At 39.5% G+C, this 20,254-nt stretch overlaps 3 protein-coding genes across 3 annotated transcripts; all 3 read right to left on the reverse strand.

The window, feature by feature from the left end:
* Window positions 1–9: 9 nt before the first annotated feature.
* On the reverse strand, window positions 10–2,265 carry LOC124204939 (N-acetyl-D-glucosamine kinase-like). Its single transcript, XM_046602187.1, has 8 exons — window positions 1,913–2,265; window positions 1,771–1,822; window positions 1,625–1,709; window positions 1,451–1,549; window positions 1,129–1,381; window positions 941–1,064; window positions 586–760; window positions 10–519 (listed from the first exon to the last, which is right to left on the reverse strand). The coding sequence occupies exons 2-8, from the start codon at window positions 1,815–1,817 to the stop codon at window positions 250–252; spliced, it is 1,053 nt and encodes a 350-aa protein (XP_046458143.1). The 5' UTR covers window positions 1,818–1,822; window positions 1,913–2,265; the 3' UTR covers window positions 10–249.
* Window positions 2,266–2,723: 458 nt separating this feature from the next.
* LOC124204936 (DDB1- and CUL4-associated factor 10-like) lies at window positions 2,724–5,809 on the reverse strand. The gene is made up of 9 exons (XM_046602185.1): window positions 5,267–5,809; window positions 5,188–5,204; window positions 4,997–5,110; window positions 4,711–4,922; window positions 4,380–4,630; window positions 3,999–4,319; window positions 3,698–3,936; window positions 3,301–3,628; window positions 2,724–3,230 (listed from the first exon to the last, which is right to left on the reverse strand). The coding sequence occupies exons 1-9, from the start codon at window positions 5,474–5,476 to the stop codon at window positions 2,907–2,909; spliced, it is 2,016 nt and encodes a 671-aa protein (XP_046458141.1). The 5' UTR covers window positions 5,477–5,809; the 3' UTR covers window positions 2,724–2,906.
* A 459-nt stretch (window positions 5,810–6,268) lies between these two features.
* On the reverse strand, window positions 6,269–7,641 carry LOC124204942 (polyadenylate-binding protein-interacting protein 2-like). Its single transcript, XM_046602190.1, has 3 exons — window positions 7,426–7,641; window positions 6,874–7,235; window positions 6,269–6,815 (listed from the first exon to the last, which is right to left on the reverse strand). Exons 2-3 carry the CDS (start codon window positions 7,228–7,230, stop codon window positions 6,726–6,728), a joined length of 447 nt encoding a protein of 148 aa, XP_046458146.1. The 5' UTR covers window positions 7,231–7,235; window positions 7,426–7,641; the 3' UTR covers window positions 6,269–6,725.
* Window positions 7,642–20,254: the final 12,613 nt, after the last annotated feature.

The following is a 20,254-nucleotide window of genomic DNA, read 5'->3' on the forward strand; positions in this document are numbered from 1 at the left end:
TAACAGACGTGAAATGAACGTGAATTTATTTCTCTCAATCAATCAACAAATAAAATGGAAATACAGCTTCAATATTAAACTGACAAGTTGAACCTTTAAACCTTCTCTCCCTTACAAGTGTCCTATGACAATTACTACCAAAATTTTTGGACAAAATGTAGCTGTAATATTTTATAGTCTTCTAGTTTAATAGACTTCACTACTTGATAAATGCGTGCTCACACAAAACACAGGATGATAATGTATTACTTATATAGTTTTTGAGAAGAAAACTTTGGAATTAAGGCTATAGTCACGCGGAAACTCAATTTTGGCAAATTTAGCGCCCATGTAGGCAGCTCCAACAGCCAAAGATGTTTGTAGCTGGAGCAAAGTAAAACGCTCAAGCGAATGCGAACTCTTTCTGGGGCCTGGCTGCGTATTCACGCCCTCCAAAAAGCCTTCCTCCATCAAACTAAAACTCTTCCAAACGGCTCCAACGCAAATAATAGGTAATCCATTGGGCTCGTCAAGAAGGTCCTGTAAAAAGTCAATGATCAATTTAATATGACTAATTTTGTTATGTGTGATGGGCAGTTTTATCACTTTGCTGATCGATGGAAGTAACGCGCCGACATACTCTCCGAGAGACCGTCCAGCTTCACGGAAAATGTGACAACATAAAGGATCGCCAGCGTGAGCGCCATTGGCGAGTTTAGCACATAGCCCAGCGAAAACGGCTTTGCTGAATTTCGTGTAGCAGTGCTCCAGTAATCCAAATCTGAAGGCAATAGAAAATCACGTTGAAATTGAGAAAAATAAGACTTAAAAAAGCAAAAGTATCAAATTTTGAATTCACTTAAAGAAAAATAAGTTATCAACTGTAAAAGTAACAGAGTGCGAATAGTCTATTCTTAACAGTAAAAAAAAAAAAATAACTAGTCATTTATTTTAAAATTACCTATCGGCGATGTTGAAATGTTCCAAGATTGCCTTTTTCATGACGGCAGTGTCATGAGGAGGAGGACGCCTGTTATCTTCTTCGTCTATGTAAATCTTTATTGCCTGATCCGCTACCCAGAAAGCTGCCAAGAAACTAATATTATGGCCAGCAGCAGACTATTTTGTTTCAAGACTGTCACTACTCACCACTTCCTTCATCTCCCAAGAGATAACCCCATCCTCCACATCTTGCTGTCGATCCATCCGGATTCAAGAGAAAAGAATTTGAGCCAGTTCCAGAAATAATCACTAAACCCCCATTTTCACTTGCAGTGGCAATGGATCCCACTGTGTCACTACAAACATAATAACTGGCACTTAAAGAAGGAAATTTTTTCATAAATCCTTGTTTCAGTTCTTCATTTGTTGCTTCATCTTCACATCCACTCAGAGAAAGTCCCTGACATGCCAATGTCAAAATAAGTTTCAACTCCATTTAACAATTTAAAAAAACAAAAAAGAAGCATACCAAGGCCTTCAAGGGCAAGTCTAGAGGTAATCCAACTTTCTCTTTCCCTTCTTGTATCATAGCATGGATCCTTTTTTGGCATTCATCCATTCCAATAAGCTAAATATACATATATATATTTTTATAAAATTGTTCTTTAATTATGCCACAGTTGCAGATAAAGAAAATATTCACCCAATGGTTTGTGCAAGGTCCCTGCAGTTCAATAAGTTTTTTCCCTTTGCTGTCAAACAGCACAGCAACTGAATGGCCACCTCCCCTAGAATCGAATTAAAACATGAGGGCATGAATAATTTTAAGACTGATGAATATGAAATTACCCTTCGATTCCTCCAATAATAACCAGCGAATCTTGAGAGTCAGACATTTCGTCTAGGCAGTAATGAAACGTTTCTCCTTTAGCTTTCAAACAAAACGCGCGAAAAAACAAAACAATAAAGCGTCAGAAATGCCTCTACTCACTAGGATGCTATTGTTGTTCCAAATCCAACTGTGTTGATGTGGCTGTAACAATTCTTCGTTCCTCGTTGGCTGATCACTAAGTGACTTAAGTGTGGCCCCTGAACGCTTTTTACAACCCAAAAACTGCTATCCACTGATAATTTTATCAACTTCTTGACAAATGCTTGTTGCTGAAGCTGGACCACAACATTTTATGAACACTTTATTGACAGAGAAATTGAATTTTTGAAGATAACCAGATAGGAAAAGAAATGATGAAACAAATATTTCGGGCCTGCCAGGTAAACGTAGGGATTTATGAATATAGTTCGCCAGACGGCCGGATACCGACTGGTGATGGCAAGCTTTAGCGCCACGCAATTATATAGATACCGAGCACAGGTGTTCCGAATTTAGAACAGCACGCCACTCTCTCCCTGTGGCCAGGTATCACAACCTGAAATTCGAATTTACACTCGGATTTCTGAAATTTTTACCTTGAGCGCAATGAAAAAACTTAATTGACATAACGTAATACGTATGCATTATATGATTTAAATATATTGAACAATTTTGTTAGGAAAGAGGCGTAGCCCATATATCGTTATCTATTTATCACGCAGGCACTGTAATTATGTCTCGTCTCGTTTCTATGCTGCTTTATGCAGTGATCCTAAAGATATTTTGAAAATTCGACCTTGATCCCTATCTCAAGTTGGTATTCTAACTTTGCCGATTCTCAGCATTCAGTAACACAATACGGATTGAGTAGCTCGAGAAACAAAGAACATAAACGATCAAAAATGGGCATTCAAGGCTATCCACACATTGGTTCGCAGAACTCACAATTTTATTTCATTTCTTTTCTGTACAAATTTGTTAGATTTCTATACTTTCAGATCCAAATGAAATTTCGGTGAACAGTCGCACTTTTAAAGGAACATTTTTGAGTGGAGTAGAATTTAAATAGAGGAGCTGATGGAATCTGGATTCGGTGTAGGAAAATCCAACGCGGCTAAAGAACAGGTTGATGCCAGACGATCTTTCCACCAAGACATCCCGAGACAAAAAGTGGATGAGTAGGACTAAACGCCGTGGATAAAACCACATCTGAATGTCCTTTGTTGGCTGTTAATTCATGCAACGCGTAGGGTGGTTCCTTTTCGTCTCCGTCACAGTGTGTGCCGCTAATGGCTGACGTCGACAAACTGTACGTCATATCTGAACACTGAGGATTAAATGTAAGGAGTCGAACACCATTATCAAATGGACTCGCAATAACCCGCCCATCAGGGGAGAAACACATTTCTTTTAAATAACCATGTCCCACATTTGGCTCCTGCTCAGGAAAAAAGAAAAATTTTAGTACAAGTGTTTAAGTATGAACAGATACAGAAATAATAAATCACCTTGACGAAATAAGTTATTCGGTTTAGGTTTGAATGGATATGCATCTTTAAATCTCCCCTACTCTCCGCATAATAAGTCAACGACGGTGGATGCCGACGAATGCCATGACGAGACCTTAAACGGAATGGGTCAAGGAGATGAACAGAATGTGCGGCTAAATCAGCCACGGCACGGACAAAATGAGCTGGATTTTCTGAATCTTCCCAAGCTACGCCCTCTCTTTGAGACTCGTCGCGCTGTCCTGTTACAAGTAATGAACTAGACGATGCTTCACCATTATCAGGTGCGTTGTTATTCAACTGGACGGCTGGAAGAGGCGTAGAATTTCTGACCATAAATTCAAATTCAGATTTATGAAATGCAAAGCGGACAAGCAAGTACAATATGCAATAATACCTGTGATACATACGATGGCGGATTCGGAATTCAGAGTAATGGGCGTCACCTTCGCCCGATTGCGCACGACGAAAACTTTCCAGTGCCTCAAGTACTTCTTCGCTTGGAATTCTGACTTCTAAATTATCTGTTGATTCATTCGCAACAGTGACTCTATCAGAGTCGCGACGAAGATGGAAGCCAGCGGCTTCTCCAGGTCGAGTTCCCCATTGCAATGGAGCGGTAATTCGTACTTCCACCTATATGAGAAGAATTTCATCGACATTTCTCTAAATTGGAGAGATACACTGATCACTTTTACCTGTGGACCTGGAGCTACGTTTGTGGTAGGTACTCTCGATTGATGGATATCTTCATCACTCTGATCAGAAGAAGAACTGCTGGAAGACGATGATACAGGATATGAAGTGGTTGGCTGACTTTCCTCGTTTTCAACCCGAGGGCGTTGTCGTGAAATAATTGGCGAGTCCACAGAAGTATCCTGAATGTCATGGACACAAGTCCATTCAGATTTATCCACGTTGCTAGTATTTCGACTGACGACACACCATCCTTGTGGGTGAACATGCAAAGAAGAAACGACTTCGGCTTCATTTCCTATTGGCCAATCGGAAATCAATTCCTGTAAAATGCAAGCCTCAAATATTAATACATAAACATTCATAATATTCTGCATTTATACTATTCGATTTCTTTTGGATGTGAATAGATGACTAAAGTCGGTAGCCAGTGAAATAGGTGTCTGGCTTATTTGCATCAATCTATACATGTTGGGTTTAAATCCAGCAAGGTCTTGATTAAGGGTAGCAAAATCTAAATTATGGATAACCATAATATATCCACCAGCAGTGCTTAACACCATTTTGCTGTTATCAGGAGTTAATCTCATCCTCATTAGACCTTTAGTGTGGAAAACCCTCTGACTCATAAGACCTGAATAATAAAATGTATGTTAAAATATATATTTACAAACAGAAGTGTTCTAAAATAAAGTAAGATTTTATGAAAGTTACCTTGTTCAGTGTAGTTATTGATATCCCAAGTAAAAACACAGCCATCAAAACCAGAAGTGACAAGTAAGCCTTCTTCTTTTACAAATTCAATATTCTTCACCCAGTTGGAATGACCTCTTAAAGTTCTCATTTTCTGCTTCAAGTTTCTGATATCCCACAATGCAATGGTAGTGTCATCGGAACATGTGGAAAATGTTCGACAGTCAAGAAATCTAAGAGTAAAAATTGTATTGTAACCTTTTTGTTTGCTTTTCAGAAGTCAACGTGAAAAGCTAGATCTATATACTTAACACAGTTCACTGAGTCTGAATGTGAATTATATACACTATGGACATCTTTTCTTGTTATAGGATCAAATACTATGAAGCTCTTTTGTTCACAAGCTGCAATGAGAATGGATCTGGAGAAATTCAGAAATCAGAAATATGTGATTGAAGTGGATTGAAGAATCAAAGAGTTCAATGTTCAGTCACTAACCCATCAGGTGAATACTCCTTCAAATTTAATAAAAAATAAAAATTATTATTTGTTCTAATTTCATTTCATTTAATTTTACAAGATTGAAAACTCCACCATGCCGAGCACTACTTCCTGATTTGGTGCTTGTTGACTGATCCCAAAATCCATATTTAGGATCACTTGAAAATGATTTGTAAATCCTTTGCTGGAAATAATCTTGAAAACCAAGCGGGAATTTGTTTCCGAGCTCGCGCTGAAGCACAAACCTGCTCACTGTATGCGATGAATATGACTTATATAGTCCCATTTCTTTAACTGTTCTTGTCTAATGATGTTTATTTACACTGGACACCATACCCCATGCGTATTGTGAACAGTCAATAGTGAATTTTTAACGAAAACGATTTTTTTTGCATATAATCATACGATATTGCATGAACGATTGATTACTACAGACTGCTTATTTTCATTCGAAATATTGTTGAAATAACCCACTCTCGGCACTCTGCCTATTTGTTCAATTTAGTTCACAAGTGAATATTACAAACACACACAATTGACAATAATATGAATAGAGAATAGGAGGCTTGGGGGCCCCGACTGTCGGAGAAATTTTTTTAGTAGGTTTGATACGGCGCTTGCATGGACTTCAGCGTCACTTGTGGGCTGTGGCGATAGTTTGAAACAATCGTTTATATTATATATTATATTAAAACAATAAACATAGCGATATTAAATCATGGCTCGATGTAGACCTTAGGCAAAATTAAAGTCTGAGGGTAGGTATTTTGTATGAAAAAAAAAAATTTATACGGTAGCATCAGGCTACAACTAGTCAACTACAAGCTTAGAACGTCAAATGCAGCAAATGTTTTCTTAACTTCAAAGCAAAACAAATAGCAATAAATTACGTAATCAGTTATTTTTAATGCCAATAGCTCAGTAGTATTTCAATAATGCGGCAAATAGTATATAAAACAAAAGTATTAAAATATTGGTTGTGAACTTGTGACATATAAATAAATGCACTAGATTCCATTTAATTAATATCAGTGGCAAAATTTTAAATGTTTCACCGATACAAATCAAATACGAATTATTGTTTTTAAATTTACAATTTATTTACATACAGATAAAGTACAATTCGACATGATAGGAAATTATGAATGTCAAAGATTAGAGTTCCTTTTAAGAGTGAGTCGAGATGTTTGCTCTGGTACAAGAGTTAAGGTACACAACAATCTAGAAATAAAGGATACATGGAAATACAAAAGGAGAAAAAATACCCAACATAATCTTAACATCAACACCAACCCTGGAAATAGTGGAGAAAAGCAGATAAGATGAAAAACAAAATCAAGGCACCAAATTCAAAAAAGCTATGATATTCACATCACTAACAACATAAGCTGGTCACCTCATACAAAAAAAAAATTATAATAATTAAGCCATACACCTTGCATCAAAGTACACTGTTGAGATTCCACTCGATTATGCACAGTTGCTAAAAATGATAAACAAGTTTCAATAGCAAGTATCATCAGTCAATTACTTAATTATAGTTCATCTTCCTTTTTTGTGACTGACGATGATGAAGACCCAAATCGTGGGACAAACTCTGCAGCATCAGGATTTAATTTGCTCGACTGTATTACAAAAATGATTATAGAATTTGTTACAGAAAATTACTTCAGTTTTAAATACCTGTGCAGCATTATCATCAACAGTAAGGTTCTGCAGCTCCTGAGTAAGAGCATCAGCTGCTGAACCATTGTGTGTAGCATTTCCATTAGCTGTTTCATCATTTAATGAGGCAATGTAAAGATCCATTTCTGCACACACATCATCAATACACTGTTGTACAAGTGCTTCTTCTTCCAACTGCAGCATTATTTGTTCTTCAAATTCTTCTTCATTTTCCATCCACATGTACTCTGAAAAATCTCCTTCCCGACTTGGTGAATGTGGGCCATCATTCAATCCATCATCAGAATCTGCATTATTGCCATCAACAGAGTTATTGACAATCTGTTCCTCAGACTGGTTTGGTGGAACTTTCATGTTTCCTATCAGTAAAAAAGAATTTTTAAAGGTGAAATTCTATTCAAGAAATTGGAAAGGCACATGTGGCATGATACAGGAAGCATGGTGTGTATAAGACAGCAATATTAAATATAGATTATTAAAGTTCAGCGACACAGAATCATTTGTCGAATTAATTAGATACAATTAGATACAAAAATTTATATCGCTTACCCGTTGTAAATTACTCGATTTGCCTTAACAGGAAAAAAATTATCTAAGAGACTGAGACCAAGTGAATTGCTTTCTTGTTGACCTAAAACCGTGGCTTGGAACCAGTAGACTATGCTTGTTACAGTGACTCATGAGTTGGTTTATGAAATCGCCAGATGGCATCACCAGGCATCGCCGAGAAAAAAAGCATGCGGACGATGCGGCGGCGCGATGTGGCCGCCGAGTAGATTCAAGATATGAAAAAGGAGGTTACCGCCTTACCGGGAACAAATTGCAACACAAGATGTTTTCATGAACTATGTTATTTGTACTATATTTATAGTAAAAACCCTGCCCAGAAATATAAATTTTTGCTATAAAAAAAATTTAAAACCACAATGTAAAAACTTGAAAATGTAATAAAATAGAGCGAATTTTTATACGGAAATAAAAAATTTTTGACAGCTAAGGAATGTTCCCTTTTTATTAATTATACTGCCAAGTTTGAATATGATAGCATTAACGATGTGATGATGTAGTAATAAAAATAACTGTGAGGAACAATGCCTCAAATTTCATCAAGCCACCAAAAGGTGTTTTACAAGGGACCTTATGGCGGAATGTCCCTCCGTAAATTCATTATATCTAGTAATGGAGTGGTCCTAAAATTTTGATTTTTTCTAAAAAAATACTCCAGATAATAATTTACAAGAATTTAAAAGTCGTTTGCAAATATATTTAATCGTTCTAAAGTTATTCAGCTTAAATATTGCCGATTCCGCAATAGTTCACTCAGCCACCGCCGCATACACAACCAAACGCAATTTGTATGCGGTGGTGGCTGGGTGAACTAAAGCGGAATCAGCTTTATTTAAACAAAAACCAACGAAATAAGATATGATAACTAGCCGGGAAATAAATAGTGGAGCAGGGCGCAAGTCCTAATGGCGATAGCTTAAATGCGTCACTGGTTCCAAATTGTCATAAAGAGACATAGTTCCCATTTTCGAATTATTCCAACGACATGCGTGCCGAAAGTAAATGTAACCGATTGCTTTAAATTCCGGTAATTGTGGTTATAAGATCCAATGCTGTGATGTCCCGACGACTTCATTTCCAAACAATTTATGTCCCGACGACATATGTCCCGACGAATTAATTTCCAAACGACACAAGTACAAAATGTTAATAATGATCCGTAGGCCTACGGCTATTGAATACTGGCAACGTATGAGACTAGTGACGTTTTTTGAAAATATGTAGCCATCTAGCGCTCAGTTTGACATACAGTACCTACCGAAAGTCTTTGGAAGCCCGACAGGACCTTATGCAAAAACGCTGTTTTTGCAGTCCTCTAAGTAGGGGAGACTGGAATAAGACGGGACGGGTTTCGTTTGCCCCCTATATCTCCCAAACTAATCATTTAATTACTTTAAAATTTTTTTTTATGTATTCCTTATTGTAATGTACCCCCCATATTTTTTGTATAATTTTATAATGAACCATTTCCCCATAAAAGACCTTTAAAGTTTACTCAGATTTATGGGAGGAGACTATTTTTTGGGGTAAGTGAGGACACTGGGGTGGGTGATGAGGGACGTCCTCCGTTTTCGTCTTAAAATTCATTAATAAAATTGAAAAAAATTGAAAAAGTGTTCCACTGCATAGACTCTTTGAGTTTATAAATGTTTCAATTTGATTATTTTGTTAATGAACCTTTTTTCTTATATAAACAAAATTCCTTATGAAGCAGTAGGATATCCTGCGTTGCCAGGTCAGGAAATCAAGCCTCTTTAAAATGCTGTACGCTGATTGGCCTGTAACTGTCCCAAAATAGTCAAAAACAGCTGTCCCGATTTCCCGGTTTAGACACTTTTTTTTAAAAGTTAATACTGTCTAAACTAATTGATCTAAAATTATAATTTTTTTCCTAACGATCAAAAAATGATTTATCTTCATTTCCATATTAAATTTACATGCCATTAGCGTTTATTTGGTTCTATAAACATAAAATGGCGGAGACAAAAATAACTAAAAAAAACCGTTTTTTTAGTTTTGTCAATAACTCATACAGCCACCAATAACGTCTTTCTCTCACCCACCCAGATCGAACCTACGAACGAACAAACCAACGAATCAATTCGAACCAACTTCTCGAAAATACCAACTCGCTGACTACTATCGTTAACCACGCCTTCAACGGTCTGGAATCATGGACAACCTCGATATAATGGCCGCCGCGGATTTGTTTAGGCTTCGAACAACCATGAAACGTGAGCACACGAACCTCGTCACGCGAATTCACGGGATGATCAGCAGGCGAGCGTCGCGGGTCGAAGTCGAAATGTTGTCAGCAACTCTCGCAGGTGTGCTGGAGCGTATCACCGCAGTTAACGATCAGTACGTTATCACTGTCGGGCTCGATGAACAAGAGCAAGCAGCCACGGAAACTTATATTCAAGAAGTAGCTGCACTAAGTGAACAGGCGCAGCTTGCCATTCGAGGTTACACCCAGGTGGTGGCCAACAGAACAGCTTGGAATGTCACTGACTCGAACGCTGGCCGCAATCTACAACCAATTACGGAAGAAGTTCCAGATGAAGCGCCCGAAAACGAAGTCGCAAACCAAAACCCAATCGTCTCGGGACTTGCCAGGAGTCGCAATCAAGAAGGCGACATAGGAGGTGTGCAAACTGCTCAAAGTAACAACGCTGCCCAACAACCTACGATTGGCGCTTTAGTTTTGGGCTTGGATGGAGACAAAGGTGGCCGGAACGCCCCTGACGAGGCCAACCAGGCGAAAAGAAGAAGAATCGAGCTCGAGTTCGAACTCGAAAGGAAGAGGGTAGAGCACTCTCGCAAGATGGATGATCTGCTCCGCCAAAGTGAACGAGAAGAAGAGGATCTCAAAATGGCAATCGAACGTGAAAAAATTCTGGCTAATGCACTGGAAGGAGCGGTTGGCAGAGGCCCCATCCATTCTTAAACGCCAAGAGAGAGCGTCATAAAACCCATAGAACAATCGTCTCGACCACCACAGTCCTGTGAAAAAACAACGACATTCGCTCCACCCAGTCTCTGGCCTAAAATCGTAGTCGAGAAATTCAACGGGGACCCACGCAAATGGCAGAGATTCGCACACGGCATTCACGCTACCGTTCGCGACGCAAATATTCCGGACTCAAGACGTCTGCAAGACAGCATAATGGATGACATCCGTAAGAGAATGGGCCACATTTTCAATGGGTCGTACGTGTTTGAAACGGCGTGGACAGAATTAGAGAGCAAGTATGGAAATCCGGGTCTAATCATGCAGGCGCATAATCAGCACTTGCTTCAAGTCCAACCGTTTAAGGCTGGAGATTTCAATGCGCTCTTCAGTCTCGCCGCAGACGTCCGAGATGCTGTATCAAGCGTTCCAGATTATCACTTGAAAGAGTTCACGTATTCTACTGTAATTACGTCGCTCGCTTCAAAACTACCAATTCAACTACAAATCAATTGGGGTAAATTTGCCTACTCGCTTCGGCCGAGTTTGCCATCGTTAAGAGATTTTGACAAATGGATCGATATCGCCGTTGGGGCAGAAGAATATCGTGGAATTCGCCTCTCCACCCCCGGAAACAACGCAAACAAGCCGGCCTTGAACTTCATCCCACGTCAACAAAGCAACTATGGTCAGACCGGTAGCAGCAACTATAGTGGCCAGAAGGTGTTGACCAACGGGTTCCAAGGAAAGATCGCTGCTCCAAAATGTCCTGTCTGCAACGCGGATCCAGGTCACCGCTTCGAGTATTGCAACACCTTCAAGCGCATGTTGGTTAACCAGCGTGCCGCTCTCTGCGCTGACAACAATTATTGCTTCAAATGCCTGGTTCAAGGTCACTACGGAAAAAACTACGACCGCACTGACGTGAAATGCAAGAAGTGCGGAAAGGCCCACAACACCCTGTTGCACGGAGCTGATCATCCATTCCCGTCTTCTAAACAGCAAGATGCGTAATTGGCCGGACGGGACTGTTGTGCATCCGCACAAGAGAAGAAGAAGATGGCAGTATGGCAACAGGGCGAACGAGTGAGGACAGACGACAAAGGGAGAATCAAGAGTGCGGAGGGGATCCACGGCAGGTCCGAAGATAACGGAGATTATCACTTTTGGTGTCATCGCATCGTCAAGTGTATTGAGCCGTATTGAACTGACTCGTCGTTTGTTAAATACAGCCCCCTTCGCTGATCATCGTGTTGTGTGTGTGTATATTATTTCCGTCCAAGCGGATAGCAATCCGTCACATGTATACTGTGCTTTTTTCATTTGAACTTATTCATAACATCGACTTTTTTTTCCAGAACTGGGAGTTTTACTTGATTCCACATCGCTGTTAACATCGAAAATAAAAAAATAGTTGATTGTTAACCTCTTTCACCAAAATTAAAAACGGTTACATATTTACTTACACTTTGACATCTTTACTTGATGATGGTATGGCTTCAGCCATAATTGAAGAATCAAGTCAAATAACCAAAGTGATTATTTCTTCTAATCACCACCAAGACGCGCGGCAATTAAAAAAAGAGTTAGAGGTGGTGTCCAAGATACCACATTGAGAGTTTCCAAGATACCACATTGAGACTCAATTATTTATGGCCAGTTTTCAGGGGATTACCTTTAATGACGGGGGCGTTAATTTCCTTCGCACTGTCGTTTAGCCAGGGCAGGGTTTAAAACTGCCAAGGTTTTATCTTTTTGTTCAAAAGTTGGAACAATATTTCCCACTTTTAGCATAAGACTTATATGTTCTATTGCGTAGACAATATTGTCCGCGAATTTCAGACATCTGTGTCTCCTTTTCGTTGAGACAATATTGTCCACTATTGAAAGTGGACATATTTCTGTGGGAGTAGAGCGTAAGAGGCCGTGGTAGAGCTGAGGCAGGAGGTCGCGCTGGAGAAGTCGGCCATGCAAGAGGTCACGGTGTTGCACCTCCACAGCATTACGAATGGGATGCAGCTATGGCGGAGTTTTTGTACCAAGATAATGATCTCGTCGATTTTCCTTTCAATAATCCTATGTCAGCAGCTAATGCACCTGCAAATACGCCGAATGTTCTAGTAGCCGCGCCGAATGCTCCGGTTGCCCAGGTGAATGCTGGGCAAAAAGGAGTTGAACATCCACAGAACAGAGGGCCATTGGTTGGATCCAATGAAACATTCCCCATATGCATGTTCAATGTGGCAGATCATGGCTTTTATGGCTTCCGGCATTGCTTTTGCCTGCCTTGCCTCAATCAGTTACTGGAAGTTCACCAAGCCGGTGCACGAAATCGTAGAGTGCAAACAAATTACCCTGTCTGCAGGGAACCGTATCTTCTTGCGTTTTCATTTTAAAAACATTCAAACAATTTCAAATTAATAATTTAACAATTGATTTGATCAACATCTCCACATCAATAATCTCCAATATTATTGCGGGTGATTGAAAATTTCCTATTCAAAAATTTGCAAACAAGAAGTTATTCGACCTCTTAAATTACTCTCAAATAAGTTATTGAATGACTGATTTATCAACGATCTCTATACAAAGCGGGTCTCATTTTGGTCATTCAAACAATTTGCAACCAAAAATTCTTTCTTTGCTTCATATCTTTTCTTCATGTTTGTAATACAGAAAGAAAAATGTGTTTTAAATTTTAAATCCCCTGTTTGTTTGGTTTTATTAGTTTGCGTTTTTCTATTTGCGAAGAAAACAAAGAAAAAACTGCGCGACGAGCTTTATTAAATCACCGCGTTTTTTTGTGTTTATATAAACCTCCCGTTTGACTAGAAGAACCAAAAAAGAATTCTTTTCACAATGTATTGGGAACATAGAATGAATACAGTTTGCATAAGTGATAGCAATTAAAGGGGAGAGAGAAAACTGAGAGAGAGAGAGAGAGTCAACCTGCCGTGATGCGGGCGAGGCGACGTCTGGCAAGAGATGGCAAGAGAGAGAGAAGCTTCGACCTACCTCAGCGGAGCAAAGGTCGCTTCTTGAGATTTCTAGAACAAAGAGGGGGGGTTAGAAAAAGGGGGGTGAGAGAGGGTAACAAAATGAGGGGGCAACGTTGCAATATGTTGAGAAATTGGGTGCGAAATGGATATTTCCGACAAACAAAGTTTTTTAAAGAATAGCGAAAGCTTCATTAATAATTATTCTACAAAATATTAAGAAAACGAAGGAAAACAGAAATAAATGGGGTAAAACCGATTAATATTCACGCACAGTACTAGCTATTTGAAGAAAATAATGAAAGTGCTTAAATAAAAATGCTTCAAAAAGGTTCTACTGGTGCTTGAAGGGTGAACGAATGATTTCTACCACTTTTCCAATGTCTCTGCCTTTAACAGCAAGAAGTGTGGCCAGCCAACCACCTTCGTTATTAAATCCCATTGCCAACATCATTTCTAGGGCTGCCTCAACGTTGGGGTCTCCATTAACACCATCAGTGACCACCAGTCCAGCATGAACCAACTGGTCAGCAGATGATAGTGATCCTTGGTCATCTTCCTCCGGTGGCGAAAATGAAGGTGGATCATCTGTCAATGACCAGAAAGGTGAAGATTTGAAAAATGAAAATTAATTGGCAGTGCTGACAAAGATAAGGACTAGACAACCCGCTATGATGGGAGCTCCACTACAGACTGAAACGTCTACAGGAAACACCATCATCCACATCAGGAGCTACTGGTCCTGCTGAGACCTCCAGGCCAGCACATGCTGCAGATCCTTGATAAGACCGACCATTGAAGTAACTAATTTGCGGTTGGTTACCTTCAAAGTTAACAACAAGGGTCTATTTTTGTATCTGACGTCGCTTGAGGTGAATGAAACCCCTGCAGGAACATCTGAAAATTTTGAAAAAACAAAAAAATAAATAAACACTGTGATTTTAGAAATACAATAAAAACTTACCAGATGTTAGAATTTGATGGTTGTTAACTGTGTTGTTAACAGTTATGCTTATATTGCCACTAAAAAAACAATTAATGTTTTGGTTGGAAATTTCTACGGGAATTCTAGTCGGCATAAACTTATATGCTTCAACTTTCCTCACGTTGAACAATTTCCTGTACATTTTCATGTAAGCTGCAATATTTGCTTTATTTTTAAGCCGATCAAGAGCAGTAACTTTAAATTCTATAAAAATAAAAAATAAATTACTAAAATGGTAATTAATTTAAATCTTTATTTAAATTACTAATCCCGTTGATTGTGACTGAAAGCTCCACTCCCAATTCATTCCTCATTTGGAATAAATTCGTTTCTTTTTCCCATTTTTCTTTTCGGATTTTTGAATCAAGAATTATGGCTTGATTAAATTCTGGCGCTAAGCTGCAGGGATGCCGAATTTCAGAATAACTAGCTTGGAACAAATGACGTATGGACATTAATGCCATTTACCATTATGGGACATAATTGCATGGATTTTTTAAACACTGGACCTGGTGTATTTTTTATTATAATACGCCAGGACATAAATCTTTTGGGAAAACTGGCAAAAAATAAAAATAGTGGAATTTCTTACATATGACGTGTGGGTAATAAATAACATGGGGAACTTGACGTTATTAGGGTCTTTTGGCGTACATTTTATTATTTTTAGTGCATAAGTCGCAAGTTATCAATGACGACTGTTGCTTGCGTACCGCACCAATAAATAGCTCTAGAGATAAACTTTTCATTAAGAAAAAAGCAAATGAATTTTCGAGGACCGAAATAAGAAAGGGGACGGAAATATTTTAAAGAAAATATAACATTATCACGTAAAAAATCGTCAGATCATTATTTTAACTTTTATTCACTTGTTTAAAGAGGGACTGCAAACACGTCCGACTCCACAGTACAACATTTCAATTTGCTGATGACCGACCCCTTTCTTTCCCACTTTATTCTTCCCTTCCTTGACTGTCCTTCCATTCGTACCCTTTTGGGGTCGGATACAATATTCCCAAAAGATGTCTTGATTGGTGATTCTCCGTTAGATGAACTGGGGGAGGGGTTCCATTCGTTTGCAATTTCCATTAAATTTTTGGAACGATACGAGGGTTCTGGCTGTGATTGAAAGCTTTCTTGTCTGAGGAAGTGCTCTCCTCAATCTGACGTAGATTTTTTTGTTTGATTACTTACAGATTATTTGAAATAGTGAAAAGGAGACTGTTTTTATTTTTTGGGTTCCTTTCTTATTTTTGTCAGGATCAGAAACAATTTGTGGGGAATTTGATGAAAAACGAGACAGTCTCATGAAATCATCGAAATTTTGTTTTGCGATTTGTTAGAAAGAGTTCGTTGATCGTTTTCGCTAATAGCTGATGAGAAGAAATTGGAATTTGTTGTTTTGCAGTTACTGCCACGTTTTTAAGGGTTGTTACTACTATTAGGAGGAATTTGTTTGGTTCTATTGCTATTGTCATCACTGCTATTTGTGTCACTAGGCTGCAAGACAAATGTTTTTTTCTTTTGGTGGCTGAAATGTTTGAGTTTTTTAGTTTTTAAAGTAGAGCGTTGTAACGGAGGACTTGAATTAGAAATGCCATCAATGGTCTTGGATTTCAAAGAATTACGGGAATCTGCTGTAATACCAGATATTTTTTTTTAAATTACTTGTACTGAAATTTTTTTTACAGGGTTGGTGATGATTGATTTTTCTTTCTCTCTATTTCCGATATTTAAGTTTGTGGGTTGCGTCACTTCTGAAACATTGCTGCTGCTTGGATTGTCATTTTGGATATCCTCATTTCGCAATGTGATTGTTTCTTCTCGTTCTTTGTCTCAATTTTCCGGTTTATCTTTACGCACTTTATGGTAGTGCTGTATTCTTTTCCAAGAACAAGCATTTTACTTTTTAATATTTGTCAAGCATAGCCAAATCTTTTTCTTTATCAACGAAAAAAAATTAAAGTTCGTCAAGGGTGGCAGTATTCTTTGAAGTGAAATCTAGAGGGTCACGAATAGATGCTGACATTTTATCGTGGATTTTCATTTTCCTGAAGAAGCGCAATCTTACGAGCTACTAACTTCCCGTCTTCAGATCTCATTTCTATTTCATCTGTTATCCGGTCTAGCTTGAACTTAGGATGGACACTAGTGGCAATCACGAACTTTTCGTCTTGCAACTATCAAGTGCCAAATCTATTGGATTGACTATAAAAATATATTAGATAAACAATATGTATAATATATTGTAGAGAAATTGAGAAACCTGTTTTCGATATGAGCCAGAATTTCTCTTCGGATGAAAGCCCCAAAACCATTAGATTGAATGTTTTGGCTAGTAATAGTTTGAATTTCTTGCTTGATTTTCGAAACACAGGGCAGAACGCAGCCGAGGAAATTGTTCTTTTCTACTTGTAGAATGTCGAGGTAGACGGCAATTGGCTTCATGACCAATTGGAATTATTTTAATAGAATTTGTTTCTTGTCATCAAGGATCTCTAATAAGGTTATCTAGCATATATATCGCCAATTGATATGATTCAGTTATTTTCCCATACCTACTATTTCCAGTTCTACGTCGACAAAATTAAGATCTTCATTGCCACTATTAACAAAACCTTACCTGTTTGTGGTACCCTCAATCGTCGAAAACTTGGAAAATAGAAGTGGGGTTTAAAACCGCCACAAATCGATACCCATTTGCAGTACCAAAAACTGGTACCTAAATCTACCGTTTTTTAGCGTTAAAAACCACCAATTAATAATGGTGGTTTAAACCCCCAATTAACGATAGTTTAAACCCCTTGAATCTCGTCTTTTCGAATGGGAATATTTGTACACTTTCATCTGTATGAGCCTAATTATTAGAAAAGATTCATAAAATTGGACGTTCTCTTGAAATGTTTATTGGATATCTTTTAGTCTCGTGAATCATTTTCAATTCCAAAAACTGATTCCCACAATTCACAGTACAATCCACAGAAAGCATGTTATGATTTAGATTGTAAAGTGACATCATCTTTCAACTCCGGTTTATTCTTGCTGTTATCGGGCTTGGTTTTCGTGTTTTTCGATAGCCGACATGGCTTCGGCCAAGGCCTTTTCGCAGTCCGTCGAGTGCTTCATCGTGTATGTACCGTAGTACATGCTGACCTTTTGGTCTCCCACGTATTTGGTGCAGTTTTTGCAGTTGATCGCCAATATGATGGACGAGTTGGATTCGGTGAGGAATGTAAATGGTCTTCTTTTCCTTGCGTTAATGTGGAGTTCCTTGATTTGGGGCTTGTATGGTGGGATGATTCTTAGGGTGGATTGGTGGCGTAGGATGTGTTCGGTAATTGAGTGAACACCGCTTTCACTTCCGTGCAGGTGCACGGTTTGAAGGAATTCCGTATCGGCACTTGGTTCTGTTGCTTTTGAAACAGCTCTTCCTGTGTCTTCAGTCGTGAAGATTGTCCCTCAATTGAATGCACGCGAAATCGAGCATCCAATGATTCAATTCTTCTTTGCTGTACATAGCATCTTTTCTTCTGAGGGTTTGCCAGATCAAATTGTCGACATCTTCCTGGGATGGCTTAGGTTTGTTTAGTCATTTGTAGCTGTGTTCTAGTGCGGCTTGCACTTGATGACCGACTGCCACTTTCTTGTTGCATTTTTTGAAAAAGAGAATTTTCTGTTCGATTTTCTATCCTGGAGTTCTGGCGACCTCGAGGTGCGACAGAAAGGGCATCGCATCACGAATTCCGTTTCTTCATCGAGTAGTTTGAGTTCACCTTTGATGAAGGTGTCAATGTTTCGAGCGAGTTTGTCGGAGAGTGCTTTGTTTCAGAGGAATGGTTTTAGTATTTGCACTCAAGAGAGAATGTGGTTCTTTCATTTTTTAATGGCATCTACATATCTCATATAAACAGAAAAGCTTTCACTTACGGGATTTAGTGGCAGCGTGTTGCTTGGAGTGGAATCGATTGAAGGTTTTGAGATTGAAGGGGCGCCATTTTTATCTGTTTCTTGTCCGTCGTTTTGTAACTAGAAGAATGTAAAAGGGTCAACCATTTCGATGTTGGTCTGGTGTTGGTCTACGTCACGTTTTAATGTCATAGCCAGTTGGTTTTCGATCTCCGATTGGCCGTAGAGTCAGATCATCATGTGGGTATGGAGGGTGAGACGCGATTGTTCTTCCACAACTTTCAGCCAGGCTTTGGGTGCTCCGAAAAGTCCTCCTCTTCTGTAAGGTCGTTACTTCTACAAACTCCAAACGATAATGTCCTCGATGGCGATTTCGAGAATGTGTTGGAAATTCAGAGCGGCTGCCACGGATGATTTGAAAGTAAGGCGAAACGTTTGGTGCCTTTTGGTATGGCGTTCGGGCTAGGGATGGATTCTTTAGCGCCCAAGGCGTACCACATGACTTTGAAGAATTTGGCGTCGTCTCGGCTGATCGTTAGCCAAATGCTAGCTTTCCCGTTGTTGGTGTGAGCTGCTCAGACGTCCTCTCAGTTTCGTTGGGAGGCTTTTTGGAAGTGTTGCATCATTTGATTGGCTATCTATGGTAGGTAAAAATGTGGAAGTGAGGCCTCTGGCACTGGCGGGAGTTCGTGGTGCTCTCTTCCCTAAAATTTTACGCTTGATGCATTCGCTCTGGTAATCAGCTATTTTTTTAAATTTTCTAGTGGAACTAGAATACGCTTCGGCGCAAGGGATCGCTTCACCTTCGGCGTTGATTTCTCGGGAAGGTTAATTGGCTCGAACTAAAGCCATGTTGTAAGAAGAGTTGTGGGCGATCATGTCCGGCGAAATCCGGCTGCTGGAATTTCCGCGTGCTGAGATTAGTGAAGTAGGCAATGAGTGTCTTTTTGGAGATGGGGATTTTTTTCTCCTCGCTGAAGCCCGATCGACCAAAAGGAATCAAATCTGGGTAGTGGGTTTCCAGGTAATCTAGATCGCTGTCGGAGACGAATTGCTGTGCGGGACGGACGACCAAGGTGTTGGTTGACGGTTGGAAAGACTTAGTTGCGCTGGGAGGCAAATGATCTGCTCCAGTTGAGTTTTGGTTTGGGTCGTATTTTTCGCGTATGGTTACTGTACGAAAGATCATCAGGAAATCCCTTTCTTTCTCGGCTGATCGAAGTAAGGAATCGCCTCCGCTTGCAAAGGTTTTCGTGTTGGAAAGATTCCCCTTTCCTGGGTCGCCGTCTGATAGTTTTCGCAAATCTTTTTGGTCGACAAGATAGACATCAGGCGATTCTTCATTGTCAGGAAGTGTGGAGAAGGTCTCTTCGTCGAAGGGGAATTTCTTCATGGCTTCGTTGTCAACGCTATGCCAGTATTGATTCAGTTGGCGTATTTTGGTAGGCTCGAAGATTTTGTTTTCGTGAAGGCGATTTTCCCTTTGTTCAGCACCGATGAGTCGCTGGTGAAGGGGGAGACTATGAGCACTCGAACCACGTTATCGCTGGGTGTGATGGACACTTTCTCACCAACGCCGTAGACGTGACCTTTGAGATTACTGCCTCCTGGCCCCGTTTTGCCTTAAAATGTTTTTCACTCTGCTGTAGGGTTGAACGGGTCTCATCAGACTAAGGGATTCGAAGGACATGTTTTGGAGATCCGCTGGAAGTTGGCCCACTCAGTTTCCATTGACGATTGCCAATTTTGGCAATTTCCCCGTTTTCAGTTCTGGTAAACAGGAATTGTATGATTGATCGCAGAAGATCTGCTTAGCTCTGCGTTGGTACACGTTGAGGTGTGAAGTAAAACACCGTTGGGTTATAGCAGTACGTTTTGAAACACATCTCTGATTTACCCAGAAGAAGTTGTGATACATCGAATTGTTTTAGAAGTTCTGGGTGCAAATGTTTGGTGGAGTTCCCGGTTCCATCG

This window comes from Daphnia pulex, chromosome 10 (assembly GCF_021134715.1).
Source record: "Daphnia pulex isolate KAP4 chromosome 10, ASM2113471v1".
Lineage (NCBI taxonomy): Eukaryota > Metazoa > Arthropoda > Branchiopoda > Diplostraca > Daphniidae > Daphnia > Daphnia pulex.